Source organism: Lepus europaeus, chromosome 16 (genome assembly GCF_033115175.1).
Source record: "Lepus europaeus isolate LE1 chromosome 16, mLepTim1.pri, whole genome shotgun sequence".
In the NCBI taxonomy this organism is placed as follows: domain Eukaryota; kingdom Metazoa; phylum Chordata; class Mammalia; order Lagomorpha; family Leporidae; genus Lepus; species Lepus europaeus.
In genome coordinates, this window is record NC_084842.1 from 51,594,063 (window position 1) to 51,614,633 (window position 20,571).

Consider the following 20,571-nt stretch of genomic DNA (forward strand, 5'->3'; position numbering starts at 1 on the left):
AAGGATAGCAGGAAGTACAGACAGAAGGCAGGCCAGGCAGAGGGACTGGACTACGGTGTGGCGGGAAACTCAAACATGCAGGGCCTGGTCCCATCCCTACTCACCAATAGCCAGGGTCATCACCTGGAGACGGCTGCGCACCAATTTCACCACCTCACTCTTCTGCAGGGGTGTGGCTCGGCAGCAGACCACAGCCTGACACCATGCAGTCAGCTCCAGGAACTGCCTTTGAAGGCTCTCCTGCAGGGCAAACTCCAGGGTTTTCCCAGTGATAATGAGTGCAGCCCGTGATGCTGAGTGCTGGGGGCCAGGAGGCTGCTGTAGACGCTCACTCAACGCTGCGCGCTCTGGACGGACTGCATCCTTCTTCTGAAGTTCGTTCAGAATTGTGCTCATCAGCATCTCACAGGCATCCTTGAAGCAAGAGGCAAAGATGATTAGCCTTGGGGCCCTCTTGATGGCCAGAGCAAACTGAATCTTCTTTGTCATTCTCTAGCAATTCTTCCATCAAGGCAACTCGGTAGTGATAATCAGGGACTTTCAAAGACTTCACAGCTTTTCTACGGAAAGTTTTGTGTTTCTATGGGGATGAGTTAAAAAGATGGGAGGACCTTTTCTCCAATTCTACAGCTCAGAAATGCTGGAGAATTTCCTTATGTGTGCAGGTTGCCCTCTCAGCCAGGGAATCGCAAGTGTCCTTTGGTCTCATTCTGCCATTTGTTAGCTGCAGATTACGTGATCTTTCCGAACCATGACCCCATCAGCAAAATGAACTAACATCTCCATCATAGCATGAGGGGCCTTCAAAAAGTTCATAGAAAACATAAATCATGAGAAAACCATGCAGGGCTTCAAAATATTTTTGTACCACAACAAACATCTTTTAATTCAATTTTCCACAATTTTTTGAAGTATCATAATTTTGGAAGGACTAAATGAAATTATATGCAAACAATTAGTGTCATATATGAGACACATAATAGACATCTAACTGATAATGTTTTTATTATTTTTTGATTCAGTACATTCATTTACTAAATGTGTGTTGAGAAACTGTATTAGAAAAAATTCTAGGCACTGGGGTTATGTCAATGACATTAAAATTCCTGCCCCCATGGAACTTTCATTCCGGTCGGGATGCTCTTGGTGGTACTCAACATGCCTGACTTGCACACCTTCTCATTCCACCCTGCTTAGGAAGTTCTTTAAGGGCAGACATCACTGCCAATCTAATTCTGAATCCTTTATAGTACCTGAAGGAGGGCCACCTTGGACACTCAGTAAGTATTTATTGAGTGGATTCTACTCACAAAGACTAACAATAAACTTACCCAGAAATTGCTATGTCAAGTGACCACTAAGGACAGAAGTGAGTTGAAGCTTGTACGTTAAAGCTGTCATAGTCTGTTAATGAAAGAGCCCCACATTCTGAGTCTACTTACATTTATTTTCAATGCTGTTTTATGAAGCATTTCTGAATCCACCGCAAAATGAGGGTGAAGAAGTAGTATAGATATAGGCGTGACACAGCAGCCTGGGCCACATAAACTATAAACAAGAAATGTGCTATGGTGTGAATATGGTCTGTTCCAAGCAAAACTCACATCGAGGCTTAATTTTTCTTTTTTCTTTTTTTTTTTTTTTATTTTTGACAGGCAGAGTGGACAGTGAGAGAGAGAGAGAGAGACAGAGAGAAAGGTCCTCCTTTTGCCGTTGGTTCACCCTCTAATGGCCGCCGCGGTAGCGCGCTGCGGCCAGCGCACCGCGCTGTTCCGATGGCAGGAGCCAGGTGCTTATCCTGGTCTCCCATGGGGTGCAGAGCCCAAACACTTGGGCCATCCTCCACTGCACTCCCTGGCCACAGCAGAGAGCTGGCCTGGAAGAGGGGCAACCGGGACAGGATCGGTGCCCCGACCGGGACTAGAACCCGGTGTGCCGGCGCCGCAAGGCGGAGGATTAGCCTGTTGAGCCACGGCGCCGGCGAGGCTTAATTTTTCAATGTAATGATACTGAAAGGTGGTGGGACCTTTAAGAGGTGGGGCCTCGTGAGAGGTGATGGGGTCATTTCAGCTCTCGTGTAGGGATCAATGCTGGTTTTGAGAGTCAGGGCTCCTAGCAGGCCTGGTCCTTCTCTGCTTTCTGTTTCCACACTCACCCCTCACATGCACTTTGCAAAGCTCTACACCATGAGGCTCTAACCACAAGGTGATGCCAGTGCCATGCACTTGGACCTACGGAATGAGCTAAATAAGCCTCTTTTCCATATAAAGCTTCCAAGTCCCAGAGATTTTGTTGTAACAACATGCAGACAAGATTCAACTTTAAAGGGAGGTGCCTGGCTACCTTTACCTTAGAAACAAATTTGATCCCAATATACCTGCAAAGCCTGCAAGGAGAAGTTCAATATAAACCTAATACATAATGGTAAAGAATATTCATAAATCATTCTGGGCTGTGGTTAAATTAAGACGGTACATTTAGGAAGTCATGCACCTTGAAGCAATTGAAAATCAAGTTATCTATTCACATGAGGTAGTGTTTAAGATATTTGTGTTGAAAAATGGAACAATACATACAGTATAATACAGTCATTGTAGTATTCATAAACTTATATTGTACACAATTCCATCTGGGTGGATACTCTCCAAAATAAGAATGTAGGTTATATATAGTTTTTTATTTGATTATAGATATTTATCCTTTTTACATGTTTAGTTTCTATATTTTTCTATAGAACTACACACACAATTTTCATCATTCATGGATTCCACATTGGAGAATTCACCTACTTCCTAAAATTTATTCATGACCCTACAGCCAACATTCATGGAGCTCTGCAGTAAATATGTCGACACACACACAGCAACATGCATCGCATGGCGTGCGCGCGGCCAGCTGAAGCTGAACAAGGCGGTGCTTGGCCTTCGAGCTCACACCGTCAGTAAGGCCCCTTTTTCTTGGTCTACATGATGGCATGGTCTTTGCATGTTTCTGATTCTTGTCGAGGATTTGCTGCTGCAAATGGCTCCCAGTCACAGGGCTGCAGCACTGTCTTGTCGCCCAAAGCACAAGAAGGCTGTGATGCGATTATGTGTGTTCAATAAGCTTTGTTCAGACACAAGTTACAGCACTGCTGGCTACGAATTTAATGCTAACAAATCAATAATATGTATTAAATAAGAGGTCTTTAAATAGAAAGCACATGAAATGAGGCTCTGTATTGATTATTTGACAGGATGTTTGGGGTAGAGGCTTGCAGGAAGCTAACATCTCCCCTAGGAGCAATAGTCAGTATTCACTAATTCAGTTTTCAATGCAACTCAGTAAAACAGAACTCCACAAATACTGAGAATTGCATGTGTGTGGTGTGTGTGTGTAAAACACATATATGTAATAGTCTGTTACACACTTCATGTAATAATGCTTCATGAGGATCAGCTGTGGGCATTTATGAGAAATCACAACTTTTCAGAGTGTCAGGCTATAAAACAGGGATAATTTATCTGCTCCATCTACTTGTTCCAACTGTCAAATGAGATCATGTATAAGAGGATTTGTTAGATGTTAGTAAACATGAAGATAAAAAGTTACTAATTGCACAACACAAATTTAGATGAAATCATGAAAAAAAAAAACCCTTAAAAATTAAATGATGAATTCTGAAAGCACTTTTTATATCCTAAGGTAGTAAATAATCCAGGAAATGGTTGTAATAAAACAAATAGAGAAAATAACCTTTGTAAGAAGGAAAATCATGTAAATTATATGAGAGCTATACTTATAATCCAATTTGTAACTCTAGGAGCAAAAAATAGAAAATTATAAAGCTGACACACAGAAATGAGTTCAGACATTCCACTGGCTTCCAGGTGGCCTACTTAGATTGTAGGAAAGGCAGTTCCCCCAATAAATGACACATTTCACTCCCTGATCTTCCAGTCCCTTTTTAAATCCTAGTAACTGCCGACGGATGGGCAGTGGGATGGGAAGAGATTTAAATACCAGTAACTCATCCTCTACTTGCTTGGCATTTTACATGCATGAACTTGAGTCATCATTCAACTAAATTAAATCATGTTCTAGTTAGGTATCTCAAAAATTGACAACATGGAGTAGCTATTGATTGCAAAACAATATTTTCCACAGTAGATACTCAGCAAGTACTGTTCAAATTGGTTGTTTTAAATATTCAACGTAAAGTATATATTTATAAATTTCCCAATCCTAATTATTTTAGGGCTCACAAAAATCTCTAAATCAAATACCAAGAATTGATTACTTACACACTGTTAGTGCAGTCACTGTGGAGAATATGGAGATTTCTTACAAAACTGGAAGTGAGCTTGCCATGAGCCAGCAACCCCACTACTGACACACCGGAAGACCTGAACACAATATATCAGAGATACCTGCACCACCAGGTTAATAGCAGCACTGTCCACAAGAGCCAAAATGTGGAATCAACCAAGCTATGCATCTACAGACGAATGGATCAAGAAAATGTGGTGTACACAATGCAACATTTTCCAGCTATAAAAAAAGAATGAAATCATTCCATTTGCAGCAAAGTGAATGCAACTGGAGGATACCATGTTGAATAAAATAAGCTGGATACAGAACTAGTATCATATGCTCTCCGTTGTATGTGGGAGCTAAAATTTGAAAAAAAAAAAAAAAAAAGTCTGGGTGTATCAGTATTGCTACAAATATAGTTTTGGGAAAATTTGTTTTATACCTGTGTCCAACCAGTGGTTAAGAATGTTAGACTGGGGCCAGCACTGTGTTGCAGCGGGTTAAAGCCTTGGCCTGAAGCGCCGGCATCCCATATGGGCACTGGTTCTAGTCCCGGCTGCTCCACTTCCCATCCAGCTCTCTGTTATGGGCTGGGATAGCAGTGGAAGATGGCCCAAGTCCTTGGGCCCCTGCACCCACGTGGGAGACCCGGAAGGGGCTCCTGGCTCCTGGCTTTGGATCGGCACAGCTCCGGTCATTGCGGCGATCTGGGGAGTGAACCAATGGATAGAAGACCTCTCTCTGTGTCTCTACCTCTCTTTGTAACTCTTTCAAATAAATAAAATAAATCTTTGGTTCATCCTCCAATGGCCGCCGTGGCTGGCGTGCTGCGGCTCCGAAGCCAGGAGCCAGGTGCTTCTCCTGGTCTCCCATGTGGGTGCAAGCACTTGGGCCATCCTCCATTGCACTCCCGGGCCACAGCAGAGAGCTGGACTGGAAGAGGAGCAACTGGGACAGAATCTGGCGCCCCGACCAGGACTAGAACCCATGTGCCAGTGCCGCAAGGTGGAGGACTAACCTATTGAGCCGCGGTGCCGGCCTAGACTATTATAGTTTTAATGATCGGTGATTACTTTAGAATTTATTGTATACAGGTAAAATGGCTATTTTTTTCATTCAATTCTTGCTTATTATTGTTTTCTATATACCTACTAAACTGAGTTCTTTTTACTTCTTGTTAAACTTCTTATTTGGTAAATTATTAAGTCTTTTTTATTGTAATCTAAATTCAAAATGTTATCTTGAAAACTAGAAAAAGAAAGTGAGGAGGAAGGAGAGTGGGAGGAAGTGAGGGAGAGTAAGGTAGGGAATATCAATAAGTCCTTAGAATTCTAAGGGGCCAGTGCTGTGGTGTGACGGGTAAAGCTGCCGGCATCCCATATGGGCGCTGGTTCATGTCCCTGCAGCTCCACTTCAGATCCAGCTTCCTGCTAGTGTGCCTAGGAAAGCAGTGCAAGATAGCCCTGCATCCATGTGTGGGAGAACTGGGAGAAGCTCCTGGCCCCTGGCTTCAGTCTGGCCCAGCTCTGGACACTGCAGCCATTTGGCGAGTTAACCAGCAGATCAAAGATCTCTCTCCCTCTCTATGTAATTCTGCCTTTCAAGAAAAAATAGACAAAACCTAAAAAAAAAATTTATCTACAAAGCACACTGAATCCATTAAAAACTAATTAAAAATAAAATTTTTCAAAAACATTTATTTACTTATTTGACAGGCAGTGAGACAGAGATAGACAGAAATCTTCCATTTGCTGGTTTACTCCCTAAATGACCAACAGCTGCAGCTGGGTTTTGAGCAAGAAACCCTATCCAGGTCTCCCACATTGGTAGCAGACACTAGAGCACACCGCCTGCGGTGTGCGTTAGCAGGAAACCAGAGTTGAAAGCGGGGTCAGGTCTGGAACTCAGGCCCGTATCTATATGGGATGTAGGTGAGCTGAGAAGCACCTTACCTGCTGTGCCAAACACCAGCCCCAATACTGTTTTCAGTGACTGAAGGGACTAAGCATTCTCTGAGCTCAGCCCACGGCAGGTGCTGGGAGGGGCTGGTGCTCATGTTCTGGGGCCCTGTGCGGCTGCCACCGTAGCACTGTGTACTGAGTAAGGAAAACCCTCTTTCCTCACAATGTACGGTGTAGTTGGGTACTGACTGAGGCCTGGCCACCAAAACAGCGCTGACAAAGGCTCACATGAGAGCCCCAAGGCGATGCTGCACGGCTTCAGAGAAGGCCTTCCTTGCTGTGACAGAGTGGACGCACATCGGCTCTGACTGCTGGGGGAGGAGGGTGCGAGGTCTCCCAAGCAAAATAGTTCTTGTGTACAAATCTTGGACGGTATCACTTTACATGCATTTTCTGAACAAAATAAAATAAAAAAAAAATGCCAGTACAACTGACTAGAACATGTGTATTGAAGATGAGTGGGAGGCAACATTTAACCAAAAATAGGCTGGGTCTAAACTGAGCTTCCTTCTCCTGGGGAGGCATTTGGCAGAGTGATGAAGACTCAGTCCAGGCACCTGTGCCGCTGCCTGGGTGCAGCACCTACCTCCAGCTCCTGAATCCAGGGCTTCCAGCTCGTGAGCACCCTGGGGGCCGGGGGTTCCCTGCCACCCATGTAAGAGACCTGGATGGAGTTCCTGGCTCCCACCCCCGATGAGGACATTTGTGGAGTGAACTAACATATAGCAGCTCTCTCTCTGCCCCTCGCCCCTTTCACCTTTCAAATAAAGACATTAAAAAAGATTTCCTTAAGCAGTTGTTTTTCCTTCCCTTGTTAAGTTTTTCAAACTTTTGATCTCCTCAGGCGCACTACCCAAGAATTGCCACCAGAGGGCACAATTAGCCTGAGAGTCTATTTTTAGAATCACCATAAACTATTATTCACCTGATTTCAACAGAAATGACCCCTTCCTCTAAGCTGAAAGGGAGGTAAATTTCTGTCTCAGGACTTGATGAATGTTGTTATTTTGGCCTAGGTTTGTCATATCCCTAGTAAACCAGTATAGAAGAAAAAGGGAAAAAATAAGTAAAAAGGATTTTTTTCCTCTAATGGGTGAGTCAGCAACGGTTTCTCTGAAGCATGATTTGTCCACCTCTTCAGGAGAATGATGGCAGCTCCCGAGCACAGGCGAGGCTGCTGGACAGAATAACCAGCAAGAGGCTACAGGTTATGGGCTTTCGTCCTTCTCACACACACCAGGTTACAAACGGGTCTCCGGCTTTGAGAGCGCAGAGGAACTGGTTTTACCTCCCCACACATACTTTAGTTTGGGTATCGAGGAAGAAGAGCTTGTCCTCTGCGTCCAGCAGTTTGCAGGCGTAGGCTATGTTGACAGCTGTCTCCTGCTTGTCCCCCGTGAGCATCCAGATTTTGATGCCTGCTGTGTGAAGGGCTTCTATAGACTCGGGAACGCCCTCCTGCAGACGGTCTTCGATTCCAGTAGCACCTGCAAAATGACCAAAGTCCAACAGGCTTTGTACAGAACCAGCTCAAGCTCACCTGGTCTCTAACCCAGTTACCTGACAGGCAACTCAGTCCTGAACTACACAAACACTCCAGACGCTTCCCGAAACCCAATGAGGTGTGGAGCCCCACTCCAACATCGTACACAAAGTAGTATCTTGGTAGGGAGGCCTCAGGGGTCAATGACTTTATCCATCTTGCATGTTCCTCTCTCTTTGCTTAGCTTTGTAACCCACAAATTGAAGGGGGTTGCATTCACTGATGTAAGTAATCCTGCTCCATGATTTTATAATCCTATGATACTTCCAAGGATACGGGCAGGCCTCTGAAGAATGTTCATTCTAATAGGATAGTAACGTCTACTTGCAGTGCCTTTTCGTAACCTAAGTCCATAATTTCCTTTTTTGAAACAACTGGGGCCAGGTTTTAGAACTTAAAAGTTTTCCAGATTTTGAAAGGAGAATGTGGCCTACATTCTATATTTTGTAATAGCTGCTAATAAAGCATATCAATGTTTATATAAAGACTATAAATAAGCTTATATTAAGGCAGGCCTGACTTTGCAGCCAAATGAGTTGGCACTAAGTCCACAGAGCATTTTCTTTTCATTTGGGAGGTACAGATGAGGAAATGTGGCCCTATACTAACTGTCACAGAGAATTTACTTACGAGTAGGCGTCATTACTTCAGTTGTTAGAAAATCAGATCCTTGTATTTATCCTTAATACAGGAAAAGAGCTCAGACATTGGTTGCTTAGCGTGTTAGTACCTATACAGGGGTACTTCACAAAGTTCATGAAAAATGGAAACAGAAGTTTATTTTGGTGCAAAAATCTGAAATCCATACATATGAGGTATCGGCAACAAGTTAGGGAAATGTATTATATGAAAAAAAATCTCTGCACAGATCAAGATAATTTTGTACCAAAAGTAAACTTTCGATTCCATTCCCGTGAATTTTTTGAAGTCCCCCCATATTAGAATCCAGATCTCCAGACTGTTAGGCAATTGTCCTCAAACTTGATTACCTCTTAGAATTACTTGGGAACTTCCACAAATTCCAGTGCCAGGCCATATACTAGACCCACTGATCCAGGATCCGTGGGGATAGGCTGCAAACATGAGTATTTTTTTTGATTGACACATAATATTTGTACCTATTTGTGGGGTAGAGTACAACAGTCCAATGCCTGCAGACAATGTGCAATGGTCACATCAGGGTAATTGGCATTTCCACATCCTCATTTATTATTTCTCTCTGCTGGAAATCTTGGACTCTTCTAGATGTTTTGATGCGTCATAAATTGTTACAGACGGCAGTCACCAGCTTGTGCTAGAACGCCAGAACTGACTCCTCCTGTCTGATTTTGCTTTCCTCTCTGTTACCTCCTCTCTCTCCAAGCCCCTTCCCCCCAAACCCCCATCCCCTTTCCCTTCCTAATCTCTGGTGATCTCTATTCTACTCTCTTCTTCTGAGATCTTTTTAAAAAATCTTGAAAAGATTTTTAAATTTATTTATTTGAGAGGTGCAGAGACAGAGACAAAGGTCTTCCATCTGCTGGTTCACTCCCCAAACAGCCACAACGGCCAGAGCTGGCCCTATCTGGAGCCAGGAGCTTCTTCGGGGTCTCCCACATGGGTTTAGGGACCCAAGCATTTGGGCCATCTGCTGCTGCTTTCCCACGCCATAGCAGAGAGCTGGATCGAAAGAGGAGCAGCTGGGATGCGAACTGGTACCCTCATGAGATGCCAGCGCTGCAGGCGGAGGCTTTGCCCACTATGCCACAGCGCCAGCCTCATTCTGAGATCTTTTCTCTTAGCTCCCAGAAATAAGTGAGAACAGGTACTTTTTAACTTTCTCTGCAGGCACCAATATTTTTTAAAGCTCTCCAGATGATTCTAGTTGCAGCTCAACCTGAGAGAAGATGTGTCAGCCGGGTGAATTTCGGTTGAATTCAGGAAGTGAGAGAAGAGAAATAAATTTCATTAGTTTATGTGCAGGTGCAAAATAAGGAAGGACTCTGGGGCCAGGTAGACCTGTGTTTCCTGTTTGGTTAGTTAGTAACCAACTCCCTCAGTTACTAGTATGTGACCTTGACCAAGTCATTGAACTGCTCTATGCCCCAAATTTCCTCTAAGTAAGATGGAGATTTGTTGTGAAGATTAAAAAAAAAAAAAAAAAAGATTTCGGCTGGCGCCGTGGCTTAACAGGCTAATCCTCCGCCTTGCGGCGCTGGCACACCGGGTTCTAGTTCCGGTTGGGGCGCCGGATTCTATCCCGGTTGCCCCTCTTTCAGGCCAGCTCTCTGCTATGGCCCGGGAAGGCAGTGGAGGATGACCCAAGTCCTTGGGCCCTGCACCCGCATGGGAGACCAGAAGTACCTGGCTCCTGGCTTCGGATTAGCGCGATGCGCCGGCCGCAGCGGCCATTGGAGGGTGAACCAATGGCAAAAAGGAAGACCTTTCTCTCTGTCTCTCTCTCTCACTATCCACTCTGCCTGTCAAAATAAAATAAATTAAAAAATAAATAAAAAATAAAAAAGATTTCACATATTGAGCGCATTATTCAATGCCTGGCAAGAAACTTCAGCTTTCTTCTTCTCTTAAGCCTTGGTATATGACTTTGTATTCTACATTGAGCAGGGGAGTTTTAAATAACTGGAAGAGAGGCCACCATCATCCCATCACAAAGGAAGTCTAGTTCACTTCAGTGGAAAACAGAATGGAAAGGGTTAGACTCTGGCTACTGGTTGGACTATACAATGAAAGCAGAACCAAAAGTGTTTCTTAGATCAAAATGGGAAAAAGGAGGCTCTGGTGAGTAATTCATTTAAAGGAAGCCGGTGTTTTCTCAAGGCCGTATCACATAAGCTACCTACCAAGCAATGTTAGTTTGTTCTCCAACCTCATGGCTGATTCAGTAAGTAGCTCTTCTCTGTTGTCGATGCTGGTTTCAGCTAAAAAATGATTCCTCAGCCACTCCGCATATTCACTGTCACTCATGACCTAGGGGAGGAGGAAGAAAAGAAAAAAGCCGTGAGGCGGGTCATATGATCTTGCAGGACCCACTAGGACTGATTTTTAGCAAAATCTTAAGCCAGCAACTTGTTTCAGGTACTTCTCCCCATGGGCACAGTCATGCCAGACCCATATCCTCCGCTGCCTGGCTGTGAGCTGTCCACACTCTGTGATCAGACTAGTGCAATGCTAATGACGGATGGTGTCCTCTACCTCTGTTTCTCCAGGGAATTCTAGGCACCATTCACGCTGAAAGTGGATTTGTCTGTTTAATTAAACCAGGAAAAATGCCGTTGGGAGAGAATCCAGGGTGCTTATTTATTTATTTGCATGTCTTTCATAAACACAACTTTAGGAACATAGTAATTCATTCCACCATACTCACCCTCCCACCCCTCTTCCTCCTCCCTCTCCTATTCCCTGTCCTATATTTTACTAAGATCTATTTTCAAATAACTTTATACACAGAAAATTAACTCTATTCTAGGTAAAGAGTTGAATACTTTGTGTGAGAAAGAAAAAGAAAAAAAACAAACAAAAACCTGTTCCTCAATAGCCCAGACAAGGACTGTTCAAAGTCATAGCATCTCAAAGTTAATTTCGCTTTTTAGCATTCTATTTTTGAGAAACAATTAACTTTGAAGAAGAACCTAAGAATGACACATCTTTTGCGAGCACTTAGACGTAAATAAAACTTACGAGACAAAAGGATATCCTCCACATAATAAACTAAAACAAAATAATTCTTTGAGAACAAGTTTTACTACTAACTCTCCTAATACAACTCTTTGAGGACAGAGGTCCTGCATGGGTAGTGTGCACAGCGACTCCTATTGTTAATTTAATCATTAACACTCTTATGTATGACGTCAGTGACTGCCCGAGGTTCTTGCCGTGAGCTGCCTAGGCAGGCTATGGTGTCAAGATGGTTCAGTTGGAGGGACTCTGCAGCCGGCAGCATCTTTGATATATTTTTATAGTGTATTTGTAAAAGTATAAAGAAAGAGGCCACGTAGTGAAGCAAGAAAGTCTTATTCCAAATACTAATCAAGTGGAATTCCTGAAGAGAGACCCAATGATAACTCTTCCTTTGTTTTTGCCATGGAGAGAGGGTGGTGTGGAGGGGCTAAAGCCATTTCTCTTTCTGCTCAGTCTTTCCCACAAGGTACTTTAATTTGGGAGAATCTAACAATTAATATAACACAGTTTTCTCAGGGGCAGGATCATTCATCTAAAAAGGCAGACTTGGTTTGATCTTGAACCCTAGACTTCCTATAGCTATGAGTGAGGGAGGTTTTGGCCCTACCTGCGGCTGGTTGATAGAGTTCCTTGGGTCTATAACAGACCCCACTTTCTCTAACAGAGCCCCTAATAACCAGAATTTGGAAAATAAAAGAGAGATCCTGGTAACAACATCCTTCAAATCATTTCTTGGAGCTCTTTCTTATTCTTTAAATTTTTATTTAGAAAGGATATAATATGTCCCAATAATATTCTCCATAGAGAATAATCCATGCTGAGATATCTCATAAGCTTACTAGGACTTAGTAAGATCAAAACTTCGGGAAAAAATACCAAGAACTTATAAGGAGGAAAATTAAAGCTAGTCTCTGGCCTCATTCTTTCCAAAGACATAGGGAGCAATATTTTCTAAGTTCTGAGGAGGAGGAAGTGGGATCCAGAGGTTTGTGTGTCTAGCCAAACAACTGTTTAAATATACAGGCACTCACAGATACAAAATGGTCCATAGTGTTTTCAAAATATGTATTTTCCACAAACTTCTTGAAGAGCTATCATAGGCATGGATTTCAAAAACAAAAATTGAACCAAACTAATCTTTTAATTTAATTTTTAACCAAGTTTTTAGAGTACCCTCATACACTGAAACATATGAGAACTTAGTGAATATAACTTTTTTTTTTTTTTTTTGACAGGCAGAGTGGATAGTGAGAGAAAGAGACAGAGAGAAAGGTCTTCCTTTTTGCCATTGGTTCACCCTCCAATGGCCGCTGCGGCCGGCGCATCTCGCGGATCCAGGTGCTTCTCCTGGTCTCCCATGCGGGTGCAGGGCCCAAGCACTTGGGCCATCCTCCACTGCCTTCCCGGGCCATAGCAGAGAGCTGGCCTGGAAGAGGGGCAACTGGGATAGAATCCAGCGCCCCATCCGGGACTAGGACCCGGTGTGCCGGCGCCGCAAGGTGGAGGATTAGCCTGTTAAGCCACGGCGCCGGCCAGTGAATATAACTTTTAGGCACCCTTCTTACCATACATTCTGGAACAAAACCCAACATACTAACATGTGGAGTGGAGAAGCTGCAGAGACTCAGTCCCAAGGCCCTCACCCAATGCCTGGATTAGGGTTCCACACACACTAGTCTTCAGTAAATGGTGGTTAAACGAGGGAAAGAACAAGACAGACGGGCTGGACCCGGCAGCCTCACCTTCTTGGCTATACACAAGGTGCGCAGTCCTCGTTTGGCGTAGTCATCCAAGTGCTTCTGAGTTTTCTCCCTTATTAGCATCTGTTGTTCTTCTGTAGTTGCCCCATCTGAAATAATGAACAACACCCTGGTGTTCCTACCCATCCACCCAATTACAGATGCATTTTCAAATGCAATGGTAGTTTAATCCACAATAAGCTAAGACTTTTCTAGTTTTGAATCCCAAACATGTACCTATAAAAAAAAAGTCTCCGAATAAATAAATCTTTGCCTTGTTCCTTTCTCACTGGGTAAAGTTCTAAGAATTTAATATCCACACTGCTCCCTGACCATCAATAAAGATAATCACAGACTATATGGATGCTTGCTGTCATTTGTCAAGTCCTTACCCTATGCTAAGCACTTGGCAGATAGTATGTCATTACCATCTCAAGCATTGATAATGGAGGTCCTATAACACCCACTTTATTAAAGAATCAGGCATGAAATAGTTAGATAACTTCACCAAGATACAGCTAATGACAGAGTCCAGATTTGAACTTGGATAGGCGTAGCCACAAAAGTTATTTGCCTTCCCACAAAAACCTAGCCACCTGCCTCTTAACTCACCAAGTATGACTGATTCCCAACGATCTACTTCTTTGCCTTTATAAAACCTTTGAGAGTGGCCTTTTAGCCTCTGAGCTCTTCCTGTCACTGGCATCTCAGCTCTGCATGAACCCACCTGGGGACCCCCTTGAGAGCAGCTCCATGATTACAGAATCCGCACCCTTGGTGTACACCACAACTTGGTTGGAAAGTGGGTGCCGCACCACGACAGACATTCTTTTTCTCACGGAGTCGAAGGGCAGGATGTGCAGGAGTTGAAATGTTAATGATCCCAAAGCAGCAAAGTCCACCATGACCTGCTCTGGGGTCCGCGATTGCAAAGTGCATCGGTAAGCCCTGGCCGCGTACACCAAGGCTGCTTCATCTGGGCTCTCTGCCTCGTAACACAGGTCGGAAGCCAGGGGCTGTCCAGGGAGGGATTCCACCTCGCCATTGCTGAGGCCTGTGTCACCGTCTTCTTTCTCCGTTTCTCTGCCACAGGCTGAGTCACAGGAGCTCTGGGTGCTCTCGCTGATCTGGGAGATTTCTTCTTCCACGGGTGAAGCGGTTTTCACCCGACTAAACAGAGACAGTCTGCTCACAAAGGCGTGTGGAAGTCCAGAAGATGACTCCTTCCCACTGGCCAGGGATGGTGAACTGGATCTTCGGACGGACAATTTCTGGAAAAGATTTTTAATCTCTTCCAAGGACTTAATGGGCATTCCACTCAGGGAAGAGAGGCGGATCTAGGAAAGAGTTTAGGAAGGTCCAGCAAGCCAGTCAAAAGCAGCTTATGATAACTTTGAAGTCGAACGTGGAAAAAATTAGATATGAAAATAATTATCACTACCTCCAATGGCTAGCAACCTGCTTCATACTTACAATTTGAAAGCATGAACAAAAATAAAAGCCAAAATGAAAAGAGTGTGCAAAGTTGTTAATGACATTGTAAGTCCCACAACCACTTAGGAAGAAATTTGACAATGGATAGTAAAAGACATAAAGTACTAATATTGGGCATAATGATAGCATTTTTCTGAAATAAATCATTCTAAATATAAAAAATTCATAATCTGGGCCAGCGCCGTGGCTTAACAGGCTAATCCTCCGCCTTGTGGCGCCGGCACACCGGGTTCTAGTCTCGGTTGGGGCGCCGGATTCTATCCCGGTTGCCCTTCTTCCAGGCCAGCTCTCTGCTATGGCCCAGGGAAGGCAGTGGAGGATGGCCCAAGTGTTTGGGCCCTGCACCCCATGGGAGACCAGGAGAAGCACCTGGCTCCTGCCATCGGATCAGCGCGGTGTGCCGGCCATAGCGGGCATTGGAAGGTGAACCAACGGCAAAAAGGAAGACCTTTCTCTCTGTCTCTCTCTCTCACTATCCACTCTGCCTGTCCAAAAAAAAAAAAAAAAAGCAAATTAAGTGTTCAGTCATAAAAATACATAGAAATATCTGGGATTTAAAAATGAAGTTTATAAAGACTATGGGTCAATAGTGGAAAAGCTATGAAAAATGTAAGAAGTAACAACATACATAGTAAAAAACTACAAGAAATTGAAGGGTTAACAAATTATTTTCTTCTACTTCTCAAATTCTGTCAAAGGTTGTTGACTTTTTTTTTAAACAAAACAGACCAATAAACTGAGTAGCTTAAGGAAGAAAAGTTAGCATCACATATGAGTTTGATTTTCTATTTCTATAGAACTTTTTCATATTCATGCCCCAATTTCTTCTAGATTTTAACTTTCATCTGTGATTATCAGTGATTAAACTTGGACCAATCAGTCTATCCTAAAATTTTTTCTTTCATAAATGCCCAGATATTAAAAAGCTTTCTCCTAAAAATGTGTAATTTTATGACAGTTTGAGGATGTCATGCTGGTAACTTTCGAATTTATTAGCAACTCAGAAATGCAGAGTGAAACTATCTATATTCCTCATAAATTGTGATTAGCTCCTTATTCACGGCCTTCCTATCACTACCCCAAAATACCAAGAAGATTTGGCTCTTCTCTGCCCATGGAGGTTTTCTTTCAGGCAGTAGAATAACACATTCTTTAGGCATATGCTAATACTGTTTCTTAGGAAACAACCTAAGAAGCCTGCTGTAGAAACAGAGAGAAAATGGTAGGTCGAGGAACTAAAGACTATCTGGCAATTTATTCTCTAGTTACATAATCACATTTCATGGAGCATCTTTCAAGGCAAACCTCATGAAAATACAGTTGTCTCTATCAAATGGAGCTTAATTGGAAGTAAATTATTTTTATGTTAAATATGACCACCTCTGAAGTTGCCAACAGAAAATGATCTGATGGAAAATTAAAATTTAATTGGATTGTGCTGCAAATTGAATTTTAAGTAGATGTGTGCAGAAGGGGAGATAGTTATACACAAGGAAGCCGGCACAGCAAGCAGTGAATCACCAGCCTCTAAAATAAGTTTTCCTTCTTAATTGGAAATGAACTTTCCATGGCTTCTAAGCGATGAATAGACTTTAAAAATCCATCTTTTGTGGGAACTGCAGAGTCTTAGCATATTATTAGATCTGTTGGATTTTAGACTGAGTAAAACTAACTCAGCTTATACTTGGAAAAGATATACTATCATTAAACATGGTAATGAACCCAATTTTCTATATTCTTCTTAATGTCACAATAGAACGTTGGAGATCTCAGAACTCTCAAAGGAGATTTTCATTTGGTGAGGGAATCAAAGCAAAATGAACTGTTCTTATCAGCTATTCTCTTAAAGGCTAGAAGTATAGTTGCCCTGAGCCACACTTTCAAGGTTCAAATCCTACCTCTCCCACAAATCAGTTTGTGACCTTGAGCAAACTACTTAACTTCATCTATAAAATGCAGAATAGTGAGTGATAGTACCTAGAGCACAGGGTTGCTGCAAGAATTAAACATAGTAATACCAGCCAATCACTTAGGCCATGGTAAATGCAGAACACAGAGTAAGTATTGAATCTATGTTGTGTAATTGCTATTGGCTGCTGTTATTAATTATGATGATGATGATAACAAGACTAGCACAGATATATTTCTGCCCAACTGGAAGGTCACCTTTGTTTGAATTAGAGACCTTACCTTTTGTCGTGGTTGATTAGGAGCAGAAACCACAACTGTGTTGCAAATAGCCAATGCAATAAAGAAGTCCATGATGTACAAGGTCTCCAGAGGTGGATTGTGGGTGGTCTCATCTGGTGGAGTAAAGAGCTGAGGTGTAATCTGACTAAACTTGTCCAAAAGTCTGGTATCTGGGACCACATCTGTTTCCTGAAGGTCCAGAAGAAGATGTTGTTACAATCAACATGAAAAGTAATCTTATTGGACCAGGGTCTAAATGAAGCAGGAGATGGTGAACTTTATTTTTTTAAAGAAAACTTTTATTTAATAAATATAAATTTCAAAAGTACAACTTTTGGATTATAGTGGCTTTTCCTCCTATAACCTCCCTCCCACATGCAAACCATCCCATCTCCTACTCCCTCTCCCATCCCATTCTTCATTAAGACTCATTTTTAATTATCTTTATACACAGAAGATCAACTTAGTATTTACTAAGATTTCAACAGATTGTACCTGCACACACAAAGTATAGAGTATTGTTTGAGTTGTAGTTTCACCATTAATTCTCATAGTACAACATATTAAAGACAGAGACCCTACATGTGGAGTAGGTACACAGTGATTCCTGTTGTTGATTTAACACAGGTGAACTTTATTTTTCTAAAAAAAATTTTTAAAAACCCTGAAGATATTAAGTGTCAAGGGAAATGAAAATGGAAAACACTATATAAAAATGCAAATTCAAAATCTAGAATGGATGTTATTAATGAGGGCTACCTTGATCACTAAACTAAACAAGAGCCAGGAACAATACCTTCCACTAAAATCTAGTTGAACATTTTCTCATTTGAAGTATATGGTGACAGACATATTTATTCCGCCTAGAATTCTACACATTGTCATTTCATCCAGCAGCAACTGATGAATACCAGCGCCTATTAAAGTGAGGATGCTATTTCAGCACATGATTATAACAAAATCTTTCTGGATCAAGTCACTGTTATTGTAAAAGCCAAATCTCCAAAATAAAAATTCTAAGTCGGTTAACAGATTTAACCAGCATTTTCCAGTAACATTCTGTAAGACATCGGTAAGGATTCTTCTCGATTTCTGATCACCAAACAGGCCCTCCTCTTAAAGATTCTTAGTACAGCTTTTCTCTAAGAAGTTTTGTTGTTGGAAAAAAGTACTCCACACTGTTTAACACAACGCTGCTCACACTCAGGAGCACTCATTTGAACAAAGGAGTGCTGTGGTAGAAAGCGGATCGTAATCGAGTACCACAGAGGCGAACGCTTCCGAAATTCTTCAGCTGAGGCAGAAGAGGCATTATCGGCTCAGAATCCTTATTTTACAAAAGCATCACTGCATTCCAGAGGAGCAGGCAAGTCAGGGGCAGTGACGAGTGGAACGGAGATGTGTGATCCCGGACTCACATCAAGGCTTATACTCAGGCCCAGTATAGATTTAACAAGAAAAGCATGGGATTAAAGTTTAATGTGTGTGGACCGGCACTGTGGTGTATATGGGTGCCGGTTCAAGTCTCGGCTGCTCCATTTCCCACCCAGCTCTCTGCCTCAGCCTGGTAAGGCAGTAGAAGATGGCCCAGATGCTTGGGCCCCCACACCTGCTTGGGAGACCCGGAAGAAGCTCCTGGCTTCAGATTGGCGCAGCTCCAGCCATTGTGGCCATTTGAGAGTGAACCAAAGGATGGAAGACCTCTTTCTCTGTCTTGCTCAAATGTTTTATATATATATATATATATGATATATATAAAAGATATATATATATATCTTTCTCTGCCTCTGCCTCTCTGTAACTCTGCCTTTCAAATAAATCAATAAATAAATCTTAAAAAAAAGTTCAGTGTGTACAGGCTTGAGTTCAGGTCTGAGCACCACTGCATACCAGCTTCCTGAACTCTGAGCTGCATTTTTTTTTCTGTACAATATTAAGATGACTTATCTGCCAAGGTAGTTGTTCAAAGTAGATGAGAGAAAAGACTGAGCTGAGACCAGCACAACAGGAACCCAAGTAATTTAAGGTTCTTTTTCTTTCTTTTCTTCTCAAATGACACACCTAAGAGTTCACACAGCTTAGGAGGTTCATAAGAGGTTAAAAAGTTCTGTATTCAGGGCTGGTGCTGTGGCTTAGTAGGTTAGGCCTCTGCCTGCAGTGCTGGCATCCCACATGGGCACCGGTTCGAGTCCTGTCTGCTCCATTTCTGATCCAGTTCCCTGCTAATGTGCCTGGGAAAGCAGCAGAGGATGTCCTAGGGTCTTGGGCCTCTGCACCCACGTAGGAGACCTGGAAGAAGCTCCTGGCTTTGGTTTGGCCCAGCTCCAGCCATTGGGACCATTTAGGGAGTGAACCAGTGATGGAAGACCTTTCTCTCTCTCTCCCTCTCAAATAAATAAGTCTTAAAAAAAATGGTGTTTTCTTTTGCCACAAATCATTCTTAAATTTCTGTCCAAATATATGACTCTCCACTGTCCTGATGGTTGCTTTAGCAGAGGTTTGAATGCTGTTTCATTTTGACAGCATTCAGAGACTCCCATTTCTGAGGGCTGTGACTGAGCTGGCTTCTTTCCTTACAAATCTCCTGCTTTCGGCGACACCAAGCTTACACCTGGGCTGACTCTCCGTCGCTCAGAGGGCAGCTCTGGCCTCAAGGACTCCCTCGCCAAAGCCAGCAAGAGAGAGAGGTAGATGGAAATTTTTTTTTTTTCCTCACTCAGTGTTTAGTCAAAAGATACTTGGAAAACTGTTGTGTGGTAGGAGGGTAATTCCAAAAGCTCACGGAAAGTGGAATTAAGAAAAGCCTTTTTTTTTTTTTTTTTTCTGCAAAGAAATTTTGAAATCTATGCTTAGGCTTTTTCACAATATTCATTTTCATGAAGTTTTTTAAATATCCCTTGTATTTTGATTACAGCCTGTAATTACACTGTCCGGTACCGCTGTGGGCATTATTTCCAAAGCATCCTCCTCAGAATGTTAACAAGTAATAAGCAAAACACAAAGAGCTCCATACTGAAGTAAGCTTAATCAATGTTTAAGTTAAACAAGCTTTTTGGTTGATTCTCAGAATACTTAACAGGCATTAGGAATCTCCAAGAAGACACTAGCACATACAATCACTTACATTCTATTTTTTTTTTTTTTTTTGACAGGCAGAGTGGACAGTAGAGAGAGACAGAGAGAAAGGTCTTCCTTTTTGCCGTTGGTTCACCCTCCAATGGCCACGGCAGTAGGCGCGCTGCGGCCGGCGCACCGCGCTGATCCGATGGCAGGAGCCTGGTCTCCCATGGGGTGCAGGGCCCAAGAACCTGGGCCATCCTCCACTGCACTCCCTGGCCACAGCAGAGAGCTGGCCTGGAAGAGGGGCAACCGGGACAGGATCGGTGCCCCGACCGGGACTAGAACCTGGTGTGCCGGCGCTGCAAGGCGGAGGATTAGCCTACTGAGCCGCGGCGCAGGCCTTACATTCTATTTTGTAGAGCTGTTTGTTGGCTACAGCGCATTTGGGATTGAGTTAGAGATCTTAGATGTTAATAGGGATTTAACTGTATTCATGATCCCAGCATTGGCTAATAATTGGTTTCAGAACATAATGATCAAACTATATTCAGGAGTGAATGTAAGAGTAATGGATGGTGTTTTAACTTCTGGTTTTGTGACCAATGCCATTTGC

At 42.8% G+C, this 20,571-nt stretch overlaps 1 protein-coding gene across 1 annotated transcript in view; it reads right to left on the reverse strand.

Annotated features, from left to right (window-relative positions):
- ATP10D (ATPase phospholipid transporting 10D (putative)) overlaps positions 1–20,571 on the reverse strand; it is a 137,188-nt gene that overhangs the window by 44,993 nt on the left and 71,624 nt on the right. The window contains exons 11-16 of the mRNA XM_062213540.1: positions 16,899–17,087; positions 13,942–14,551; positions 13,218–13,324; positions 10,638–10,764; positions 7,557–7,741; positions 105–414 (exon numbers count right to left, since the gene is read on the reverse strand). Coding sequence (XP_062069524.1) covers positions 105–414; positions 7,557–7,741; positions 10,638–10,764; positions 13,218–13,324; positions 13,942–14,551; positions 16,899–17,087 — 1,528 coding nt within the window. The remainder of the gene's footprint in view (positions 1–104; positions 415–7,556; positions 7,742–10,637; positions 10,765–13,217; positions 13,325–13,941; positions 14,552–16,898; positions 17,088–20,571) is intronic.